Source organism: Maylandia zebra, linkage group LG14 (genome assembly GCF_041146795.1).
Source record: "Maylandia zebra isolate NMK-2024a linkage group LG14, Mzebra_GT3a, whole genome shotgun sequence".
Classification (NCBI taxonomy): domain Eukaryota; kingdom Metazoa; phylum Chordata; class Actinopteri; order Cichliformes; family Cichlidae; genus Maylandia; species Maylandia zebra.
In genome coordinates, this window is record NC_135180.1 from 22,726,105 (window position 1) to 22,749,325 (window position 23,221).

Consider the following 23,221-nt stretch of genomic DNA (forward strand, 5'->3'; position numbering starts at 1 on the left):
CAACAGGAAAACACTTTTTAATTTTTTTTTCATTATTTTGAAAAGGAAGCACATTATTAATGTACTTTTATAACGTATAAAATCATCAACATAAATCAAATATATTTTCCATTATTACTTTTTTTATCCTATATTTTGAAGTATAAAAATAATATGCAGATATGTCAATTATGATGTCACACCACAGTGAAGCGTAACTGACAAAAGTCTAACTTGTGAAATGACATGTAAAATTAAACTAAAAATTAAAAACAATTAATGTCTCTTTGGTAGCACCTGCTGATATTTGCTCAATTTGGTCATGTGCATCCCATAAGTAGATTCCTCCATCTGAATTTTAAAATATTTTGTCACCTGGTAAAGTGTTAGCAGGTGAAAGTTTACAAGCACTATATCTCAAAGGCTGCATACACTATCTCTTTGTCTGGAAGCACATGGAGAAGCTCTAATGACACTAATGTTTGCAACTTCCTTCTTGGCTATTCAAGAAAAAATGTGTAGTACACACCCTACTGTTTATCAGTAACATGAATCACAAGGGGAAAATTGTATGGAGAGATAAGTGAAATGGTGAGATCCACAAGAGGGCAATATAGGATGGAGGAATCCAATCTGAGATTTAAACAATTTTCACAATGTTTTGGTTCAAACTTTAAAACCTGGGAATCCAACAACATATTTCATTCTTAATTTTACATACCTGCTTCATATTCTCCTCAATACATTGTAAAGAATGTGTGGTGATGACCACTACAGTCTGGGATTTGAAGTGGGCTGTCTGTAACAGCTTTCCTGCACCTTCAGCTAAATCAGATAGAAAGGTTAATGCATGATATTGTTAATGTATATACACCCTCAAGCCATGTTTTTTTTTCTCCTCGTTCCTGCGATGCATTCAAGGCGCAGACATAATGCAAGTAACTAGCCCTGCAGAAGATGAGCAACCAAACAGACAATTCTTTCTGCACAGTTTGTCACAAAAAGTGTCTGCTAGTTAGCTAAATGCACCGTATTTCTCAGGGAGAGTGAGATGGACTCTGAGAGATGGAGAAAGGTGTAAGATTGGGATAGTAGCGGGAGATTAGAGATTATTTTTAATAACACTGACTGCTCAGCAAGTGACATTTGCTAAACTAGAAATTTAGGAATTGTGTCCTAAATCATTTCACACAATTTTTCTGTTAATCAAACAGGAGGAAAGTACTGTGGGCATAGTAAGCAGTTTGGGACAGTAAAGTGCAATTTAACTGGCTAGTTTGCAATGTTGCAGTCAAGTTCCCAGTGATTCACTATATACTGGACTCCATAGCAGACATGTTTATGGTCAGTGTTAGGTTACATCAAGGGTAGCAGACACCAATTTATATTTAAGGTGATGATGCTGATGAGTTTCATGCACCTACAGCTTTTATACTAACGCCATAGTGTCTAAGGGTTGTAAATCAGCTATACAGCCCATGAAACATCTGCTTATATCTTGCTGAATTCTGGCTGATCCCACAAATACCAGTGAATAACAGAGTAGCAGCACATGTTAGCTAATCATAGCCTCACAAAATAAATTATTGTGTGACTTATTTATAAGTGATTCTTTTCACCTGATTTTGGGGTTCCCCCACCTGGCACCCACTTTAAACTGTGCCTATAGCCATATGAAAAAGAAAAAAAAAGCTAAGTACACCTTTGCTACTTCCATAGGTATTAATTGGGTAAGTAGCAGTCGGGTGCCTACCTGGCCGATCGATTAAGCCTTCTGTTTGGTGTCTTGTCAAACCCAGAAGGAACTAAACAAAACCAGGATTTAAAATTTCCCCTAGATGTGCCTTATCTAGCATGATCCAAATGGATAAAGGGACAACATCTGAGGAGGCTGAGATAATAGAAAAGGTAATAAAGGAGAATCCAAATCAGACACATAAATAATTAGGCACATATAGTAAATGGTAACAAGCCCGAGGGAATTGCAAATAATTTGGTGGTGGGGGGGGGGGGGGGGGGGGGGGGGTGGAGTTGTGTGTGAAGCTTTTTTTTCTCCATATATATTTCAGCAATACAGATCTGCAGCGAGGGCGAGTTTGAAGAGAGAGAGAGAAAGCAGACCTCACTGTGGCTTACAGATTTATATCTTACATCATCCAAACAGTGCTGAAAATTCTTAGTGGAAGCTTGCTTTAGCCATTTTAAATCCCTGTTTGCACATACACACATAAACAGGAAAAGGGAGGTACACACAAACATCCAGAGATGATGGAGTGAAAACTGAGCATACACTAAGGACTACAAAGCAACCCATCTTATTTTCCAATCTGCAATTTATTTGTGTTAAAGGAATAAGGTTGTGTAATGCTGTTTCACTTAATTCTTACAAACTACCTGTTAAGTCATTTGTGTTATATGCTTTTAAAGTATAATGGCTAGTAGCAAGGTGCATAATCTAGGGCTTATTAACAATACTGTTGTTCTTGTTAACACTTGCAAAAGCTTTGATGTGGAACTTAGAGTTATCTCAATTGCCACACTGACACCTCAAATAGGTTAAGAAGTGACATCGATATGAGGCCTCTCATGGTGTTGATGGGGCTGACAGATTTTCACCCTTGACTTTGTTGCAAATAGCTGTCTGACAACTGTGACCGCAAACTGCCTGTGACACACAGGTTTTAACCTTTTTAGTCAACAGTGAACAGACTAACTGATGACAGAACAGTGTCTACCAACCTGAGAATAGCAATGACAAAAGTAGCAGCCAGCTGATTTTTTACACTAAACTGAAAATAAATGAAAACAAATGTGGCCTGAAAAATTGTCACCGCCATTACACAAAGCATTGTAGCAGTATGCCAAATCTGTGTATTTCTGTCATGGATAGCCATGTAAAGCAAGCAGGATAGGACCTAAACAGGGTTTCACTGGTAAAAATAAATTCAAACTCAGCCTTAGTGATGGAACAGAGAAATTACAAGCTAAACTGGAACTTACAGGAAACTAAACACACAGCCATGAGGGAGATCACAACACTGGACAAAGGGAAACAGAGGCCTTGAATACACAAGGGCTGTATCCCAATTCAGGGTCTACAGCCTTAAAGGCCGCATTTTAAGGCCGATTACGTCACAGTGGCACGCCGAAGGCTGTCCCAATTCAAAGGCTGCTCGAAATGCGGCCCTCAAATGCGTCCTTCATTTCCCTGAATTTTAAGGCTGTGGCAGTGTAGACTTCGTGGCCCAACATATCCCACAATTCATAGCGCGGCAGTCGGTGTGGATAATTTTGCCGCAGACGGCAGAAGCGGAGCGGCCGAAGAGTAAACTGTGAAAAGTAAGTACTAAATATTATGTCACTTATTTATGTGCAAATGTTTAATAATGAGGAACATTAAAACATTACTGTTGGCCACATGTCGGCAAACTTATTTGCTATTAGCGATGTTTGTACGTTCAGCTTTTACTTGCTTTCAAAGCCTTTAAAATATAATAATACAATAGTCGACCTTAATCTTACAGAGAATGTGATGATTTTGTGGATAATTAAAGTCAGTCATATATCCACAAACACAACAAGCTGAAAGTCAGTGATGCTGCTCGGTTTGTAGTCCTGAATATCACGGCACAAGCAGGATTCACTGCACTGTTAATGTTAGCTATGTTATATTGCTGCCTCTGTCCGGTGGTGTCGAGCCAAACGGACTTTAACGTGCGTTTGAACGAGCTGATGGTTCACTCGTTAAGCTGAAAGAAAGATGCTTTAATCGCAGGAGTCACGCATGTGTCCACTGCACCATCTGGGAACTCTTCTTGTTTAGCACTCGTAATAACACAAACACTAAATCCTCCTGTTTTGTAGCAGTGTATACACCTGAGACTGTCACCTGTCTGTCTGTCTGTCCTGCACTCTCTCTCTGTTTCTTTCTCTCTGATTGTGGAATAAAAGTATGAACGTTACAAGTAACGCGTTACTGCCCATCTCTGGTAATAACTAATAATGATTAATATAATAACTATAATATTGGCCATCTCATATTTACACTGACTTTAGTCTCATGAACAACATTAACTATTTGTTTTTTACTAGCTAATCTTAAATGACTGTTCAGTACAGATATGAAGCCCAACAATCATGTTTTACAGTCCTGTGGTCACAGCCTCAGATACTTATTAAATCACACAAAGCTCGTGTAGAAACAAACAAACAAATGAACAAAACATGTTTTCCTTCATTTCTGTCAACCACACGTTTCCAGCTATCATGGTTGCTAGGCAACCTGGGCAGTGCAACGGAGGCTAGACCGTCCCATTTCACAAGCCTCACACTTCCGGCCTTAGCGGTCTTTGAGTATGCGGCCCTTGAGGACCGTTGAGGCTGCGTACTTTAAGGCTGCAGACCCTGAATTGGGATACAGCCAAGGAATGATGAGGGAACAGGAAGTACACAGGCAACACAGCTGAGACAAATTAGACAGACTTGACAGGGGAAGTAGAACTAAACACACTGAACATGGAACATAAGACTTTCACAATAAAACAGGAAAAATATGGAACACAAAGCTGATACATGCACTTGACACAGGAGTGGAAGAAAGGCAGACAAGAGAGGGAGCACATGACAGACATGATGGGCTGGGGAAACATGGATAAACATGGTACAAGGAAGGGAACATGGGAACAGAAAAGGGAAACAAGACACAAGAACACACAGAGAAACTCAAGACAGACTAACCTAAAGACTGCTAATGAAACTAAAACATAAACCATAATAATATAAAATGACAGCAAAACACAAACACTCTGAATACTCCGAAGCATCCAAAATTTGTGCATGTTCTAAAGGTCAAACGAAGGTCAAAGCACAATTAAAATATCTGCAGTCTCACATTATTTTAAATGCAATAATGATGGCCAGCTTGTTGCACTTACAAAGCAATAAGGCACTACAAGGCAGTTCCAGCGTCAGTCAAAAATGGCCAGTGTGATAAGGCATTAGCTTTGTGTCCTTGTAAATGAGAGCTCCCATCCAGCTACTGCCATCCCAGATAAGAGTAAACAGCAGCAAATAGTGCCTGAGCTAACAAAAGCAACAGTTCTCAAACACAATCCAACTATGATATTCTCATTTGTCCTTGCAGGTCGCTGCTCATTCTGTCCCCAAGCCTCCAGCATTGACTTGTTTTAAGACAAAATCAGCAGGAGGCAACATTAATTTATAGGCAGTGGGCTATCAGTAATAATAATGATGGGCAAACAGTCCTATTTGGTGCAGTCTAACAAACCACAAGAGTTATGTGTTAAAATCTCTTTCCCTGATGCATATCTGTAGTGCTTCTTCAGTGGAGTGTGAATACAGACATACAGAGTTCAGAACCGAGACAGGTCATGAAAGACAATTTTATCTGCCATGACTGTTTGTTACAAAACGTGTCCTCAAGGGGAACTGAATCGAAATTAGACTGTCCGTGACATTTAGCAAGGCAGACATGCTTCACTGCTACACCCTCGAAACATCGTACTTCAGCGGCAAGGTAGCTGTAAATGTGAAAATCAGCATTTATCTCTTGAGCAGGGATCTCATTTTTCTATGAAATGCTGCTTTACCTATGTGTTTCCCACGTTTCAACAAATTTTCCAAAATCATGATATTTAGTTTAAAAATACACCTACAAATTATGTAAAACAACACATTAAAAGAGATTCTCAACCATGGTCAGCTTTTATACTCGGGGACCACTGTCACATTTCAAATGTTTGAGAAGGAAGTTTAATTGAAAAGTGATTTCACCATCAATCTTCCCAAGTGGCTTTATTTAAATAATTGCGTGAAGCCCAGTCTAACACACTGCAGTTCAACAGCACTTTTTAAACTTCCACAAAGAGCTTCACAATGTCTTTCTCTTTCAGCACACACACATTTCACACAGACACCATTATCAACCAAGTTGTCATGCGAGGCACACACACTTCCTGGTGGGGACAATTTGGTGTCAATTTAGTGTCTCCCTGTAGCACACTTTGTCATGAGTAAAGTACAGGGAGTACAAAGTGCTAAACATAAACCCATCAGACAAAACAACTACAAGGAAACCACCACAGTACTTAACAAAACACAGCAGCAATTCAAAGAAACATACCCCCCCCCCAAAAAAAAAAAAAATTGTTATACCACAAGAACACAAAACATAACAACAAAAAAAACAACTTTTGGAAAGTTCTCAGTGGTGAACGACCACTTCCTGTCTCATGACACAATCCCACAGTCGCATATGCACAGTACTCGGCTGACTTCCTCTTAAACTAAAGGAAAGTTTTTTAGTGTCTTACGTTGAAAATAGGGCAGAATGGTTAGCACATTCTTTTCTTTCATCCTCTCATAATTAGCTTATATGATACACAAATGAAAACAACGGGAAGTGACATCAGCCCGTCCAATCACAGGAATATGTCCTCTTTATTTCTGCAAAGCGCAGCGTCATGTTAGGAAAAATGTTCAGTTTTATATTTGAGTGCATTTAAGTCTTTTTTTCCCTTCGCCCTTGTTGTGCTTTCACTTTTGTATTTTTTTTTATCCATTAGGTTACCTGAAGTAATGCTATTTTGTTTTGTTGTCGTGTTTTCTGTGCTTTCTTTCTCCTAAATAATGTCAGAGTTCCTCCACAGTTCCTACTGAAAAGAAGACTTTACTTTGAGAAGTTCAAATCTGTTCCAGTGTCACTACAGATGTAACATTAACAGATGCATTCATATTAAGAGTATACTGTTCAGGGCAATAACTACATTTCAATTTTATACAAATTGCAAATCCCGGGATTATATTACAGCTTGTATTTAAGAAAGTTTAGATGTACATTTTCTCACTTACACTTTTCTAGGCTATACAGTGCAATCTGAGTACTTTCCCCTACTTACTATTGCAAGGTTAAATCTTGTTAATATATGATTGATTCAGCAATATCTTAACTGGTGTTCAGTATACTGATACTTCAACTACATTCATATTGGGATAGTGATTTAAGTATTTTCTTTTGCCATTTCTGTGTAGTTAACTTCCAAAATAAAACCATTTTGAGCCATAAAAGAAAAATAATGATTATTGCTTTCCTACTGTAATTGCACTCCCATTTTCTTTCTTCCTGACCACTGCGCAAGCATGCTGAGTCAATGCATTCATCAGCCCGCCAATGTCACATACTTGACCTTTTTGTAGGGAAGTGCAAGGACAACTTCATCGAGAATAAACCTCGATGAATAAATGAATAAATCTCTGCTAAAGAAATAAAGACAGTGGACATACTTGAGCAAATACATGACACTTATTTTACCGATGCATGAATTGTTGTATTAATATTATTCATCTATTCATTTTCTTAACCTCTCAGCCAATACAAGGTTGGACTAGACTGGCACATAAGCCACCTGACATTGCACTATAGGCAGGTTACACCATAGGCAGGTCATCAATGGATCACGTGCTCAACCATCTCCATCTACTTCATTTACGGCAAAGTGACTGAATTACTTTGAACAAATCAATTAACAACATTTAAAATTAACAACATTGTCTATCTTTTTTCACAGAGCTGAGAAGCAGAAAACATTATTATAATTAGACAAATCCACATGTCCTAAAGCTAAACTTGTTATATAGGCTAGCAAAGTTTACTGTATACACACAATGAATTTTACATGTGTATACAATCCTTGACACATCAATATGGCTCTACAACAAAGTAATTTCACACACAGGCAATCTTTCAATTACACAGACGGCTGGGACACACCGATAACAAGGTTAAATAAATGTGTGCTTATGTCCTCAGAGCCTGAATGCTGAAAGCTTATTCATATATCAGTGGAGAACAGAAGCATCTATAATTACTTAGTCTAAGGAACCAGAGCAGTATATTATAAAGCCATGCATGACCACATATGAAAGATGTTACGTTTAGGAGCTGGCAAACCAAAACTGTCAAACTTTTTAAGAACTAAATGTTTGGCATTTTATCAGCCAAACTTGCATTTATCTTTTTGTGATGCTCTATGTTTATTTTTCCCCTTTCTGTTTCTTTGCAAGCTTTCAGAGCTGTGGCTCAGACCAAACAAGCAGGGATTGTTTCTTACCAACACCTTCAAAAAGACCTGTTGCATAAAGTCCCTCTGAAATATAGCAATCCATATCTACGGCTTTCCCTTATATGTCTCCTTTTACTCTGCTATTTTTTTTTATCTTTTATAGTGAGACCTCTCAATAGGTTTGTCAGAATAGTTTGTTCTACTGAGTGCCCCATCTGGTATTGAATTGATGCCCTCAATTGATGTAGTGAGAAATGGTCAGTACTCAAGTGTTAGATACTCATCACACACCCAACAATAGCGATAAAGAGCTGCTTTTAAAAGAGAAATATAGAGTGAGCGTGTTTAAGAGTGAGAGAGAGCAGGAAATGAAGGAAGAGAAAAGGCAGCAAATGATTACTTGATGTTTTTTATGTTGATGTGTCAGCAGGTAGTTCTCTGAGGTGACATTGCATCACAAAAGGCAAAAGCAAGATGAATTGGTAATTGAGTGACAGCACATGACTTTAGAAGTATTAATACTTTTAATCTTTTAATTTTGTTTAGGGTCAATTTGGCATAAAAAACAATAGACGGATGAATTTATGATTGTTTGGCAAACTGTGCAGAAGCAGCAAGTATATGTGAGCTTACATCAAACTCAGTTGCTTATCTGGTTATACTGAATATATAGAATTGCAGCTGGACACCGAGTCTTCTTCATTTCCCTGAAGACCAAACAGTAAATATCGCGCCCCCCCCCCCCCCCCCCCCCCTTTTTTTTTTTTTTTACACTGGTGCTAATTTTCTTTCTTGTTCCCTTTTAGGTGTCGGAGTTTCTGTCAGCAATCAAGGCTTTTATAGAGCACATAAAGCAGAAAGAATAGGCTGTCCTCACCCCTGAGGCTAAATAAAAACTTGCTACACACGTCTTCACAGCATGTTGCAAGGGATACATTTGTGCGTGCAAAGTGTGCACATGCGAAGTGAGTGTGGAGCCAGACACAATAAAGGAAAATACATGGGAGGGGGCACTTCTTTTTCTAAGGATTTGAGGGAGATAGGTTATGTAGGTCCCTTTTACTCTCTCCCTCTTTCTGTCACTCTCACTCAGACTGAGTGAGAAACACCATCTCTCTGCCTGACTCTTCATACCAGTGTGGGCTTCTGTGTAGGTTGCAATACGACATTTGTTACTAGAGATTTAAGAGCTGTGGCAAGAAAGAAAAGGCGTGAAGCAGGGGGGGAAAAAGGGTAACGGTGATAGCTAGAAAATAACCTAATTTGCTCAAGTGAAGAGATACCACACAGGGATTTTCTAAGTGCCTCCAATTTGCACAGGTAAGATGTTTTATCTCTATCCTCTCTCTTGTTGCATGCACTGACATTTACAAATACAGATTCACACAAGTAAAGAAACGGACAAAAACATATAGTGTTTTTTTTTTTTACTAATGTTTATAGAAATGTTTATTTTTTATTATATTTATTTTTGATTGTTTTTAATTAAGGAGTGCGTATAAATATAATGTGTCTTAGTCTTATTTGCTAAAAAGCAGAACTTCTAATTCTAATAGTTGTTTGCTGTCATTTAATTTTTTTTTAGATTTTATTAGCATATATATTTTATAAATATCTTCATGAAGCAGTCATCACAGAGGGAACATACTGGACAAAGTCATAGGAACTCTCTGTGAAAAGGGGCTCAAATGCTGTACTAACGTAGTCACTTAATAACGCTGTCATTAAAGTGGGTTCCTTTAGGATGATCGGCAATTAAGACCATTGGTCAGGTTTGAACGAAGTCTGGCAAACAGTGTTTATAGGGGAGAATGAGGCAAATTAAAAAGCATAGAGGGAAGGCATCTGTGACAAGGCGCATCAGTGCTTATTAGTCCTGAAAGCCAGCCATCAAATCTGAATCATTATTGTATAATCTGGTATATTTTTCATCACGCGCACTATTTCTGCAGGCTGTGGGGTACTTGGTGTATTTCATACTTCTGACTGCATACACATGTTAGAACAACGTGTCTGTGCTCTATTTAGTAATCATTTAAGGGTGTTCAGGTGCAAACTAGAAATGTTTCCATTTTATAAAATACAGGAGTTTTGATGACATTTCTATGAATTTACTTATGACGTTATTATTACTTATTGATTTTACATCAAGGGATTTTTACAAAACAAAGATAGAAATTATCCACATAACACAAAAACACACAGTCCAGGGTCTCATATTGAATGTACTCGTGCAAAACACCAATAAAGATTTAGAGCCAACTATAATTTTAAACTGCTACGGAATCAAACTCATTTCTCTTGGGCATGACAAATTTACGATGATGATAACTTGCAGAAATACAATTACAAACTTTCTGGATAAAACACACAAAAAATAGGTATGTGTATATCTTTAACAATAGAATACAAGATATGTCATTTATGGTCAATCAAAGTAAAAAACTGAAGGTATTAAATTAGAGATGCACCCACTTACCAAACATCGACATCTTCCAATACATGCTGATTGCTGTGCAGCAAGTGTCATCGTCGTGGGTGAAGAGGTAAAAAATGTACTGTACTGAATTTTTCAGTGATGTGACTTCATTTTTGTGTTGCTTGTTTTGGGAATCCAGCTCACACTACTGAATTTGTATTCATTCAAGTTTGCATAATGCTCGTATGTATCCAGAGCAAAACAGAGGAATTAATTTTTTGCAACAAAAAAACGAATGAAATAATAAAAAATTAGATGAAAAAAAAAACATCATCAGCACTGGCGTTCTCTAAACATGAGCGTAGGCACATAAATTCACAATCTGTGGGGAAAAAAATCTGGTACTCCATGGCATCTGCAGCACTTTGCATCTCTGTGCATGTCTAATTGAATAGAGATGCAGAGTGGTTGGTGCACACTGCCACAATTACCTAGCCAAATACTGAACAGTATTAGATTTTTAGGTTAAAACACACGCATGTGCGCACACACACGATCGCAAACAAGACCACAAAATCAGGAACTAAAATTCTTCTTGCGTGAATGTGGAAACAGCCAATATGAGCCTGGATAAAGAATTTCACAATGTGTGGATTTTGGAAAAATAAAAAATGCTGAGTTGAACACTACTACGTGATCGCAAACAAGACCACAAAATTGGGAAATTAAACTGCTGAAAGTCCTTGCATGGATGTGGCAATAGAATAGCCAGATAGGGAGAATCTGTTTTGTTGGCTATAACATGCTCTAAATGCTTTCTTCTAAAAAGATCTTCTTAACTGGAAAGAAATGGTTACGTCTTTTAGTTTTAATTCATCATACCCATAGGTAAGTGTAAATTTTTCTGCCCCTTGCAATCACTGAATGTTTATATGTGTGTGTCTGGACAAGTCTTAAGTTGTTCCTAGACAGAGCCAATACTATTAGGCAGGCTCTGACCTCTCTTAATTAAAGGGTCAGAAGGTCATAAACATTTAGGAGTCAATCATTAGCCCTGCAGACTAAGAAAGACAGTAATGCTGCTGTTTATAATTCCACTGTTACTGTCTTGAGGATGTTTTAAGATAGGATCTAGCTTAGACTTTCGCAACAGCACCAGTTCACACAGAGCGTCTTGTGTGTAGAGACAAAAATATGCCATCCAAAGTTGTTAGGCCAGCAGTCGCTGAGGGGTCTGCACTGGAATCATCAACAGGCAATAATGTCGTCCAGGAGCAAGCCTACATTCTTAATTCAAATAATGAGGGACACCATTAAGCTACCTCATCAGAATTTCATAGACTGAACCTTGACCTCATTTGTGTCTCATATTTGTCCAACCTCTGCCTCTTTTTCTCTCAGGATGCCTCAGCAGCCTCAGAATGACAGAAATACAAGAGTTTTATCAGTTTTGGGTTAGGAAATGTCAGTAGAGTCAGAGAGGCCACAAAAAGGTCAACGTAAAGAAAAATAAGGACAAGACAGCAGACAAACTGGGGTGCGAGAGAGTCTAAAGGAGTTGCTCTTCCTGTTTTGCATTTTGAGGGTTCTCAATTCCCATCACGCTTCACAAATTAGCTGCAGGGTCTGGATGGCTTCCACAAAGGCCATGGCAACAGTGTTACTAGGCAAGGGTAGATTTCTTTCAAGCTGTCAGATAAGGTAGATAGAGTGAGGCCAGATGGGATGAGAAAACATATTCCTGCTCTTGATTATTGGCACGTGCAGAACAAATTTGTAAATGTAACACAGAGCGGTCTGCCAGCGAGTCTAGCAAGCTCCAAAGTGGCGAATGCTGCTAAGCAAGTGATGGTACTAACAGGTTCTGAATTTAACATGGAAAATTGTCAAACATGCTGAGTGAGCTGACTGATTCACTAGAGTGGATCTTTCTACTAACGATTGTATCAACAGTCTGAAACATTTGTTCTCTGTGCGAAGGGACAGATAGCTCAGATGTGCTCCCACCTTTCAGAGCTCGGCCTTAATTAAAATACTGATATTTTATTGTGTTCTTTATTCTTTATACAAAAGCCTGAGAGGCAGATTCCATCTTGAGGATCTTAGCATTCTACAGCAGCTTCGCCATGGGCTTAATTTCAGCCTGACTGGGATCATGACCCTTTGAAAAATTGTCAGACAGGATTTAATATCAGTGGCTAAAAGTGACTCATAAATTGTGATTTCTTTTGGCTGTGATGGTGAATCTTTTACTTATTGATGTGTGTGCACTGCAGAAATAAGAATTTTTGCAAAATTTTTTAAAGCTGGTACAAGTAATGCATGCTCTGGAAAGGTCACACATGTCAGCCTATAATCTTCTGCTCATATTGAATTGGTCTGACACCTACTGACTGGAAAGCATCAACCCATTCAGCTGCACAAACTGCACTGCAAAAACTAGCATTTGATGTTTGCTTCTGGGGATGTCAGTGCTACTAGTCTGGATTGCCATGAATTTTGTACTCCAATTTTAAATTTTCCTTTTGTGTCACCATCATGTTTAGGAAGTCTCTCCAAAACTATTGGATGGGCTGCCACTGAACTTGAGATGAATGTCTTTCGGTGGATGAAGTGAATTCTATTTTTAAGTTGCTCCTGATTGCATTGCTCCATTCACTTTCTCACTCACTCATCTCGCTGTGAGTGGTCAGCAAGTCTTAAGTGTTCTTTAAGTGCAAGTCCATAACATGCCTCACAAATTTGCATTACGTTATGTGTGAACACAGAGTTAGGAAAGGAGCAATAGATAAAAGTATGCTAAATGCTAAATGTTTTACCCCCATATATACTGTTTAAATGCAGTTGCTGCAGACTACAGTAAGAATAAAAAACTGAAAAATGCATTATTCATAGATTACTGAGTAGAATTCAGCTACCAGATGTTTAAACTTCCGTCTTGTTCAGGGAAAACCTTAAGTTTATCCAGGCACCTTCCTGGAAAACAAATAAAATGTATGACACATAAATATTTGAGTTAGTGTTCTGAATGGTAATGTGTTTCCCTGTACACAGAAGGAGGCTGATGCTTTGTTTTTGTTCCTCTGTGAAAGCTCTGTCCTGACTGGTGTGCATTGTCTCCTGGAACACTTTGCACTCAGTATCCACAGCAAACAATTAAGTTGGAACTGGGCATGTTGTTTTTGTTAGTAGATGAAGACCAGTCTATTACAAGTCATGATCTGCTTAAAAAAAAACTTAAGGGAACAATTGACTCATATGTCACATTTTAAAGAAAGAAATAGTCAAGTTGAAAATCTTTACTGATAAAAGACAATGTAATTTATTGAGAGCAATAAGATGTCACTGGAAATACAAAATCATCAACCTTTTGAGAGCAAGATTCAAAATCAGCCCAAAAAAGCTAACACCAAACCTCTGATCCTCTGCTTAGTAATGTTTCGTTTCATCTGAGCTCGCTGGGTCCTCTGGTATTTAATTTAATTTGGCATAATGTGCTTTCTTTTGATCAACATAGTACACAGTACTCTGTAATTGTTCCTCAAAAGCTCATGTTGCAATGGAGGCCTCAGATTCTCTCTCTGCTATGTTAAGCCTTTACTGCACATTTTCTCCCATTCGCAAGATCACAATATGCATTAGATCTCCCCAGTACAAGTGCCTTTTGCCAAACCCACAATGCTCTGACATGAGGACTATGTCAAAAGGTGAAAGAACTGTACTCTAGCTCCTTTGATCACAGTATGTAAGTTTTACTCTTGCTGTAGACCTTTGGATATTTTTGGATGCAATGTCATAATCTGCTTTCATTTGTTGTTGCCACTTTAGAGGATATTGCAGTTGAGAGTTACACTCTTCCGCATCATTAATCGCAAAAAATAAGATCAACTGGCAGATGGTGATTTGTATCATAAAGCAAATAAAAGGGAGAGTACTCAGGCGCTTCACTGGTTGTGCAGTTATGGGTGTGTACGACTTTGTTTACATAGCCACTGCAATTTCCCTTTTTTCCTTATAAAAAGTCCAGGGCATTGATAGCAAGATCCAATTAAATCTTTCTGTTGCGTTCCACTCTGAGTGAAAAGAAGTTGTTTGTTAATTTGCAATGCTTTAATCTTTCTGCACCTGCCCGAATAGCTGGTTCTCAAATTCTTCACCATCTAGTCTTTTTTTTTAGCAGGAAAGCCAAAGGATAAAGAAAAAAGGGAGAACATATCAATTATAAATCCTTGTATGGTTTCCACCCAGACATCTTCAGGTGGGGGACATGGGATATGGCAGGGTCCTGAAACTGCACTTGCAAGAACTCAGTCTGTGTTATTTTTATATCTGGCTCGCTTTGTGCAGTTATCTCTTGAATGTGTAGGCTAATAGCTGTAATAGCTGAGATCAAGTCCAAGTGCTTTTGAGTCTAAACTGCACTAAGTATGGAACCTAATACTTCAGGGGAGCACTGTTCTTTACATGGACAGCCCATACTCACAGATTTACAGGACAGGAAGTCTGCATCTGTACAGAATGTCAGAGTTCTGTTAAAATCACACAGCTCGGTCAACCAGTGATGCCCTGTGACTTCAGTTTAGCTGTGCTCAACACATAAGTGACAGAGTTATTATCACTGCCTCTAAACTGTCTGTAACGGCCCATGTGAGTGCTAGAAATACCAGATGGCAATAGCTGTAATGGAAAAAAGGCTGCTGGTCCTATACAAGTTCAAGGGAAAATAGCCTCCTTTCTTGACCTCTGTAATTGCGCTGCCGCCAAATTCATAGTCTTAGTCTGTTTTTCTTTTCACACTGAATAAAAATATAATTGATTTTGTAAATTTTGGTCATTCAATGTTACAAATGGGAGAATTAGCCGTAGCATTGTCCACTAGTTCTTTGGCTAAGCCTTCAAAATCACGAGTCATTTTTCTGTTTCATTCAATATCTCCTCATAGACACTAATAGTGGTCTATGTACTCTGTACATACTCACTATTACTGGAACTGGAATCTCATCAGCCCTATTATTTTAGCCTTTGGATCATAAAGTTTAAGGTTAGTCTTGATACACACTGATAAGGGGATTTCTCACCCACTGGCAGCTTTCATATCCAGCAACTCTTCTTTACAAACAAGGCATTTTCAGCTCTACCATTTGTGTTTCGTGTAAGGCTTGTATGATTTAGACAGTCGTTCCCTTTGTTTTGTGACTGGGGATTTTTTAATACTCCTTCTCTCACTTTGTGGGGACTTACATGAGTGCTGGGGGAGCTAAGCTTTGGTTTTGGGTCATTTTGGGACTTTTTTGCTTTTTTTTTTGAGGTCATGACATGTCCCTTATTCATAAAGTCTTTCAGCTACCCGGCAGGTTCTGTATCCTTCTCTGCACCTTTTTACCTAGTGTACATCACCACCAAATATGATCAATTTGTTCCTGCTGACAGACCTCCTTAAAGGCACCTTAGTTTTCTTTGGATTTTCTCTCACACTGGATATTTGCAACAGTGATCTGTAAACTCCCTGACTGCAATATTACCTTCCTCTTTTTTGTAAATACCCAGTTTTATTTAGTTAGTTATCTAAACAGGTTTCATTAGAAAATTATTTTCTTTTTACTCTGTGCCATATTTTCAAACTTGCTCTGTACGTAGTTCTTTGTATGTGGCTTTAATCTTTAGAGCCCTCTCACTTTCATTGTACAAAGCAACAGTAATCCAGCACTACTGCTCTCATTCTGCAGCTCCACCCTCATCTCAGCCCTGACATCATCATTTGACAAGCTTGCCGTGATGGAGTGGAGGTCCTGGCTTTGAACTAAGTCGTTACACTACTTACTTGGTCCATGCACACATTAGTCAGTTGTTGCCATCTGCGCTGTCGGTAAAGCTGCACAGACTCTCTTTAACTCCCACACCTTGCTCTGTCTACTTCACTCGCTTCTTCTGCAGAATTGGCAGTAATGTGTCGTTGACAGCTTATTTTGGCCCCTCACGGCAACTAAAATAATGTGTAAACAGAATAATAAATAAACAAATAAAGCTTTATACGAAAAAGTACATTGGCAGATATTTGGGCGTAAAAGAAAACACACTTTACAGTTGCCACACATGTGGTGTAAGGTTTACCACGGTGTCTCCAGATTCTTTTATAGCTGTGTTCAGTGTGGACCTGCTCCCATCTGTGGGGCATCAGAGGTGCCAGTTCTGGTGTTCTCTGGCAAATGGCTCTGCCATTCAGACTGTATGGTGCTGGACTATCACACTAAAGGATGATGGGCCTTCATGCCACCCTAACGGAGTCTAATTTTGGTAAGAAGCATCCACAAGAGCAGCCTACTGGAGGTCATTTTGTAGGTCTCTGGCAATATTTGCTCTCTTCCTCGCTGTACAAAGAAAGAGCTATTATTATAAAGGAGGAGGCCTCTGATCGGGTATCATGCTTTACAGATGGCTGTAGACACTCACTGTTGACCTCCCCTGACCTCCTTCCTGCATACCAAAAACAATCTGAACCAATAATTTTAAATTTGTATTCAACCTATAAGACCTGTTACCACTGACTTTCACTCTAATTCTTTTTAAATTTCGTATACTTCAGCCTTTTCTCCCTGTTTCCCTTCTTCAAGAATGGCTTCTTAAAAGCCACAGGTGCTCTGAGACCATTTCTGATGAGGCTTTGGTGAACAGTAGATGGCTCAATTAAAAGGCTAGATGCATGTCTCAAGTCCTGTGTTAGATTCTTTGATGGATTTTTCCAGTTTCTTCATGAAATAAATTTAATTTACTGTTCATTTGCTCTTTGGCAGTCTCCTTGTTTGTGCAATAATATTCTTTTACACATGTCAAACTGTGTTTTTATTTATAAAATCAAAGAAACAAAAAGAAACTGAAACAAATTGTGTTTTAGCAGTAACAAAGGGCGTAAAGATATAATTAAAAATTGGCTCATGCGAACCCAGCCCAATTTTTACTCTTTAAGTGTGCGCGTGTGTGTGTGTGTGTGTGTGTGTGTGTGTGTGTGTGTGGGGGGGGGGGGGGGGGGGGGGGGATATATGTGTGTATTCACATCATTTATGTTAATGAGAGTGTGGGGAGTGAGTTGGAGGGTGGGGTTGGCTGCTTTTAACTATGTAAAGCACTTTGTGCTACATTTTTTTGTATGAAAAGTGCTTTATAAATAAAGACTGATTGATTGATTGATTGATTGATTGATTGATTGATTGATTGATTGATTGATTGATTGATTGATTGATTGATTGATTGATAAGTTTTCATTATGTGTAGAGACAACACTAGTTCCCTTGTTTGGTTAGGCCTTTTTTATGTAATGTTTGAATCATTCAAAGATCAGTGTTAAGTGGCTTAACACACACAAAAAAACATTCCTCTATAAATGAACAGGTATAAGAACTGGACTGAGAAAAAAATAGCCAATGTAAAAACAAAAAAAACAAAAACAGAAAAAAACAAATTGCTGAAAGACCTTCAGAAATCTTGGAAAACAACTGATCAAGACCATTTTTTAAAAAATACAAGAGTTTCAGGTTGCTTGGAAGCAAAATATAAAGAAATAAGGGAAGACTTTTGCACAGTACTGTCCATTCATGTACTTCCTCATTCTTAGGAAAATGCAAGCCCCAAGGCAAGGTCGGGTCTAAAATTAGTTAGCAACAATGTGACACTACTGTGTTGAGTAAACTGTCAGACATAAAAAAAAAAAAAAAACACTTGCTAGCATTCACTCCAGTAATTATCTCCACGATTAACCTCCTAAGACCCGAACTCTTCCATGGCATGCATTTTTAATTTCTCTTTGATATTTGGGCATGTTGGGACCTGATGAATGTAAAAACAAAAAATTTCCAGATTTGGTTTTTTTTACCTGTTTTTTGTTTCTGAGAAAAATTTGATCCACATATGAGGACATATGTTTAAAATTTCGATAGAACGGTGGCAGCATGATGTCCTTGTAAGTGGATATCCCTCCCTTGTAGAGCAGAATTTATTATTTTGGTCTAGACATCCCAAAATGTGATGTCCACATATGTGGACGCCTGGTCCTAGGATGTTAAGATTTGTCATGAATGCATACACACATACACAGAATCCCAAGGTGAAAAGACCGTTAAGCACAGTTGTAATACCCAGTATTATATATGTTATTATTACCCTGAATGATGATCATACCTTGAGTGACATATTCCTGAAACCAGTCCCGAGATGTCTGGGCATGTCCGTGCACCCTGTTGTGTAGTAAATTGTTATTAGATTAAAAACACCCTCATATTACCACTCATCTATCCATAACAATCACAGATTAATGATTTATCTAAGACATAAAATTCATGCAAAATAAAGTTTTAGAGGTGTACATAGTCATTTCTTCTTTATGATCTTTTTGGTCTGTGGATAATCCGCTTCTAATAACTGCATTTGGGCTAGCGGTGCCTAGAACTGGGAGTTGTCAGTTATTCTAAGGGAAAGGAAGGCGTATAATATTCTAGTGCATGATACATTACATTGAAAAAAAATCCAAGGTGATGGAAAAAAAAGTGGATCACTGGATAACTCAGTAAATCTTTTAAATCATTTCTCAAAAGAAGCCATTTATTCTCAAACCTCATACACAAGAAAGTAACTTAGACATTATTCATTTCTTCCTATAACAGTTTCAGAAGAATTATGCAGGTGAGTTTTTAGTATCCTGATTCATGCACAAAATAAATCAAACCTCTGCACTGGCATGAAGATCATGAACTATGAGTCTGATGACATATTTGCTAAGGTGAATCAGATCCACCATTTTTAACTGCTGTCACAGATAAGCACCTTCGTGGCACTTAGAACTAAGAGATAATATACAGGAGTACACATTAGATCAAGATCCATCACTAACAGGTGACTTTTGGATCAAAACAACATATTAGTCAATGTGGTGAAATGAGAAGCTGAAAAGCCACAAGACATAGCTCATTCACATTAAAGACTCAGTATGCAACAAGGTCATCTAGCTTACTAACATGCAGAGTACAGATATCTACATTCTGTGTTCAGGGTTACGTGGGATTCTCCACGATTTGTTTTTAGAACTGAACAAACCTCTTGGATGAGAAGTGAAACATCTTCACAAATGTAAAGGAGTCCTGGTGCCTTTTTTCAGCCTCAATATACTTTCAAGGAAGAGAGTGATACAACAGAGCTGTGGTTGTACTGTAAAGTTATAAAGGAACCAACGTTTGTTATGGTTTTAGTCAACTTTCCAAACATAATTGAGTTAATGTGCCATTATCAGAATGGGAAGTTGCATTTTACATATGCAGCTAGCAACCTTGAAAACCTGCATTGAAAAAACTCTCTATGAACACTATTTATATTACACATACTTCACCACTGGAGAAATTGTTCCTATAAATTTGCTGCAAACATAAAGTTATTTAGGTTAATGAATTTTTACCCACTATAATTGAATTCTGTCACTTCAGCGTTATTATGTTGTCAGTCTACTGGATCCCTGAAGACTACAAAAATCAATGGCTGATTTTCCATGCAGTATTTATTGGATAACTGTTGATGGTGTCTTTTTTAAGGCTGGCGTGCAGAGACATGGATGTCTTCATGGACAAGGATTTCAGTATGACTGGCAACACAAGTCATGAAACATCACGAGCAAGAATAGAAGGAAACAAAGACCAAGGACTCAACCACAGCGACCCCTTGGACATGTTCATAGGCATAGAGCTCCTTCAGCGATACAAGCCTCTCTTCCTGCCTCTGTACTGCCTTGTAGTGGTAGTAGCTGTTGTTGGAAACTCCTTCCTTTTGGCTTGCATCCTGGCTGACAAGAAACTCCACAATGCCACCAACTTTTTCATCGGTAACTTAGCAGCAGGTGACCTGTTGATGTGTTTGACTTGTGTTCCGCTGACAGTGTCTTACGCCTTCGACAGCCATGGCTGGGCTTTTGGAAGACCTTTCTGCCATTTGGTTCCCTTGCTGCAGTGTGCCACAGTCTTTGCATCAGTGCTTTCACTTACTGCTATTGCTGTGGACCGCTATATTGTTGTAGGTAAGGGACTTGACATTACCATTACTGATTAGCAGTAATTTACTGTACGTTCAAAAGTTAACCTTACTATATTCCAAAATGTGTTTTCTGTAATGCGAAATGCAAATTGACCACACACAGATTTAGTCTCCTGATACTGAGATGACCAAGCTAAAATAATTAGAGACTTCTCTAATTTTTACACACTTCTATACATGGCCACTTTAATTTCGGTATGAAATAACATCCTTATTGTTTTTACCTAATATATACTATATCTGTATTTTTTCCTTGTCTCAGCTCATCCAGTACGGAGGAGGATTTCTGTGTGGGGTTGCGGTGCAGTGACTTTGGGTGTCTGGCTTTTATCTTTGGCCCTGGCCGCACCTCCATCGTACTACACAGACTACCTGGACCTGCGGCCCACGGGCATTGACCTGGTAGTGTGTGAAGAATTCTGGCCAAATAGTGGCAATCTGCGGCTTCTCTACTCTTGCTTCATTTTAATAACCTCGTATATGATCCCACTGCTGTCAGTTAGCGTATCCTACTGTGCCATTACTATCAGTTTGAAGCGCTATTCAGTGCCTGGGGAGCCATCAAACAGTCAGCAGCGCTGGAGCCAAAGGAGGAAGAAGACGTTCTCTCTGCTGGTGGCCTCAGTGCTGGCCTTTGCCCTGTGTTGGCTGCCTCTCCAGGTGATTCAAGACATTGATGAATTCTAACCATTACTCCATTAATCCTTATCTATAGGCATTAGACAAAGAAAGTAACATTTTTCTATATGTATCTGTTCGAAACTCATAACCTCAATAGCAGCAAAATGATGCAAAACTGCAGGTTTAACTACTATTAGGATGATTCAATTTTATGCATCATTAACTATGGAAACCCAACATCAGATATTTGTGTCCACAAAGCCAATATTATGTCCACAATGAGCCATGTAAAAGGCTAACAGATTAGGATTTCATTGTCACATTATTGAACTGGAAGGAAAAGTTGACACTGCAATATGGCTGCAAACACTCAGAGCCTTGTTTCACTAAAAGCACTTTGCGTGCACTGCTTAAATGCAGATCGTAAGTGTTGGTAGAGTCGCATTTCTAAAGTCAATGTTGCATGCAAATTGATAAATTCGTGGCTTCTGCAAGGCTCCTTCATGACTTAGGAGAAGGGTATTTGTCATGGCTAGTGAAACGTGTCCAAATGAGTCAAAAGTGAAATGATCTGGTTTTATAAATTGCAGTTGGCATGTTGCAAATCCTGCTGCTAAACACTGAAACTTAACTTGTGACGTGGAATGATTTAGTATTAGCGTTCAACCAAATCTAATTATGCTGGCAAATTTCACATTTCTGAAATCCATTACCACAGTTCAAGCTGCCTTCTAATTTGTGATTTTCTAGGCAGAAAGAGAGGAGCAGCTTGGTCAGACTTTTTCAAAAATGTTCCTAATAGTTTAAGAAGTCAGTGCTGATTCGATGCAATAACAACTTTTTCCATTGTGTTTTGTAGGTGCTGAACCTGTTGCTGGACTTGGACCCGGACTTCCATATTATGGGCAAGCGCTACATAAATGTCTTACAAGTATGTTGCCACTTAGTGGCTATGAGTTCTGCATGTTACAACCCTTTCATTTATGCCTCACTGCACAGCAAGGTGCGAATGCACCTCAAAGGTTATCTCTGTCCTTGCCATAACCACCAGAGAAGGATGGTGGAGAGATCCAGTTGAACCCACAATGCGACTGTAGCAGCTCTTGATATGCAGAGCCCATTCTTATCCGCAAGCTAGCACCTGCACCCCAGCATGAGCGTTAATGTCTGAGACATCCAGGAGAATACAATGAGGCTGTTCAAAATTTATTTAAACCATTTTCTTCATGCTTTACCAGCATGTTGTGACGTCATGGCATTTAGTCCTTTCTTGTAGCATCTCCAAAGGTAGTAGCTAAAAAAAAAACAACTAAAAAAAAACACTGCTTACAAAGAAATCCAATGATGGTAAAGAAAAAGAAGACCAGTGAAGAGTCCACTGGGATCCCTGTGTTGTGCTTAGATGGCAGTGCTGCAGAGGCTACGCAGACGCTGCAGCTTTGAAAAGGCCAGCGGGGGTATAAACAGTATTCAGCTGTAGCAGACTTATGCTTGAGCTTGAGATCATGGGTGTTAACTCTGGTTACATGGACCGGTTTGCTTAAACATTAAACACTTGACTTCAGGGAGCTGACCGTACAGTGAACTCCTCAAACCAGACGTGGATCAGGAAAATACTAATGATGGTTTTATGTTGTCCACAGAACTGAATGTCATTCAATTATTTACATATATTATTGGATAACAAATTGCTGGCTATTTTTAGGTTTATTAAACGTAATTAGGTGGTACAGTCTAAGTGTGTTGTATGTGTAAATAAATATATATTTGTGTTTTTGCATACATGCTGTATGCAGTCTCTTCATTTTCTGCAGGTCAAAACCACAGTATATGCAATAATGATAAAAATGCATCTTACTGTATATGACACCTTGCAGCAGTATTGGAAATCGTCTTCAATTACATCTTATCAATACCAAATTAATAAAGGATTTACTTGAGTGAGAGCTCATAGTTAAATGTTAAGTGCTCTGGCTCTACCTGACAAAAGAGACTGGCACAATAATTAATTATTAGATAATTAAAGCACAGACAAAAACAATAACTGTAAAGC

At 38.6% G+C, this 23,221-nt stretch overlaps 1 protein-coding gene across 1 annotated transcript; it reads left to right on the forward strand.

The window, feature by feature from the left end:
• Positions 1 to 9,209: 9,209 nt before the first annotated feature.
• LOC101476091 (prolactin-releasing peptide receptor) lies at positions 9,210 to 22,948 on the forward strand. The gene is made up of 4 exons (XM_004544062.3): positions 9,210 to 9,380; positions 20,052 to 20,530; positions 20,810 to 21,207; positions 22,028 to 22,948. The coding sequence occupies exons 2-4, from the start codon at positions 20,068 to 20,070 to the stop codon at positions 22,244 to 22,246; spliced, it is 1,080 nt and encodes a 359-aa protein (XP_004544119.1). The 5' UTR covers positions 9,210 to 9,380; positions 20,052 to 20,067; the 3' UTR covers positions 22,247 to 22,948.
• The last annotated feature ends 273 nt before the right edge of the window (positions 22,949 to 23,221 follow it).